General features: G+C 38.0%; 1 protein-coding gene across 1 annotated transcript; it reads left to right on the top strand.

Moving 5' to 3' along the window:
- Nucleotides 1–44: 44 nt before the first annotated feature.
- On the top strand, nucleotides 45–2010 carry LOC140966536 (putative late blight resistance protein homolog R1B-16; the record flags this gene model as incomplete). Its single annotated transcript, XM_073426793.1, has 1 exon — nucleotides 45–2010. A coding segment is annotated over one exon (1966 nt), but the record flags the coding sequence as incomplete, so codon positions are not given.
- Between the last annotated feature and the right edge of the window lie 230 nt (nucleotides 2011–2240).

Genomic DNA, 2240 nt, shown 5'->3' with positions numbered 1-2240 from the left:
GCAGAAAGTATTTAATTGTATTAGATGATGTTTGGGATATACAGGTTTGGGATGACTTAAAAAGACTATTTCCAGATAAGAAAAATGGTAGTCGAATCATACTGACTACTAGACATTCGAAAGTGGCTGCATATACCAACTCTTTTGGCGCTTATCATGAGATGCAGCTTCTAGATGAGGATTCGAGTTGGAGTCTCCTATGTCGAGAGATATTTCCCCAAAAAAATTGTCCATCTGAACTAGTTGAAATTGGAAAGGAGATTGCAAGACAATGCCACGGTCTTCCTCTAGCTATATCTGCCATTGGTGGACATCTTAAAAAGGAGAAGCACACAGAAGAAAGCTGGGAGTATGTTTCTGGGAATGTAAATATGGTCTTAAAGACAACTAACGACCCGACATTGGAGATATTAACTCTGAGTTATAACTACTTACCCCATCATTTGAAAGCATGCTTCCTGTATTTTGGATTTTTTCAAGAAGATCGTCCCATTGAAGTATTTAGACTAGTGAATTTGTGGGTTGCTGAGGGATTTGTAAAGCCAAGTAGATGGAATAGCATAGAACAGGTTGCAGAAGAATACTTGAGAGAGATCATTGAGAGAAATCTTGTTTTCGTGCAGAAATATGATTCGTTTGGGAAGCCGAAGAGATGTGGCATCCATGATCTATTTCGAGACATATGCATTAGGGAGGCTAAAAAAGAAAACCTTTTTTATGTCTTGGATACAGATGCACCACCCTATGATCTTTTGGAGATAAATAGCTTACGGCGTTATGTCCTACACGGTTACGAATCTCCTTCAGTGGAGAGTAACTTAACCCTTCGCTATTATTATGAAGACTATCATGTTTCGGATGACAGTAATTATTCGTACTATCCGTACTTCGAAGATTTTAACTCTTCAGATGCTAATATTGAGTATGATGGAAGTGATAATACTCCTGCAAATGAACATGAATATCGACGCAAGATCAGGGACGTAATGTTAACGACCCGTTCTTTAGTTTGTCATGGTATAAATATTTCACAACAAATTAAACTAGCTTCAGGATTGCTCAAGGTATTGAACATTAGGATGGAATCAACAAAGTTTCCAATGGGAATTTTAGAATTCATCAACCTAAAGTACCTTCATCTTGGCAATGTTCGGGAAATCCCATCTTCAATATCTAGACTCAGGAACCTACAAACACTTATTATTCGGGTTATGCAGATAAAGTCTATGCCATCTGAAATTTGGAAGATGAAACAACTAAGGCATCTTCTGATAGGTGGTTTTCATCTTCTTGATATTCCTGATGTTCAAGGCGAAGGGACGAATGCATACTTTCTCGAATATCTCCAGACACTTTCAGAGATAATCGATTTCACTTGTAAGCGAGAGGTCATCGAAAGGGTCCCAAATCTTAAAAAGCTAAAACTTTTGTACAGCAGGGATGCTGTTGGCTGGTCATTTGAATCTCTGAACAATCTCGTCTATTTGTGCAAACTTGAATCATTACGCCTCGATTTTTGGCCAGGTGAGTATAACTTTCAGAACCTTGTCTTCCCTTTTTCCCTAAAAAAATTGGTGTTAGTAGGCTGTCGAATTCCTTGGAAGCAAATGACCATTATCGGTATCTTGCCCAATCTCGAGGTCCTCAAACTGAAGCTCAGAGCCACAAAAGGAAAAATCTGGGAGACCAATGACGGAGAATTCAAGCGATTGAAATTCCTCTTGATTCAGTTATCAACTTTAGCAGAGTGGAAAACTGAAAAGGACCATTTCCCAAGCCTTCGTCACCTTATCCTCCACTACTGTCCACTGGGGGCAATCCCGTATGAAATTGGAGAAATTTCGACCCTTGAAATAATTGAACTAAAGGATTGTTCGCCTGCAGCAGAGTCTTCGGCAAAGGAAGTGCTCGGGGAAGATAGTGACATCAAGCTCATAATTTCCAGTGATGAAAACTCATTGCATCCTGTTACTCTTCGTTATACCACTGATTTTTGTGCTCAACATTTCTGTGAGTCAATCAAGGAATCATGCTGTATCATCCTTTGAAGTTCTTGTAATTTACTTTCTACATCTTATGATATGTTGATACTTTTTGAAACTTAATGAGTATAAATTCTGGCCAAGATAGAAAGCTAGCATGGTTAAAACAATTCCGGGATCTTTGGGGTTACATTTTCCAAGAAAGTAAACATCTCTTCTTCTTTTTTTTTTTTTTTTTTTTTTTTTTTTTTTTTTTTT

Source organism: Primulina huaijiensis, unplaced genomic scaffold (genome assembly GCF_012295235.1).
Source record: "Primulina huaijiensis isolate GDHJ02 unplaced genomic scaffold, ASM1229523v2 scaffold207012, whole genome shotgun sequence".
Taxonomy (NCBI): Eukaryota; Viridiplantae; Streptophyta; class Magnoliopsida; order Lamiales; family Gesneriaceae; genus Primulina; species Primulina huaijiensis.
The sequence above is the reverse complement of the archived record's forward strand: the minus strand, read 5'-3'. Positions and strand labels throughout refer to the sequence as shown.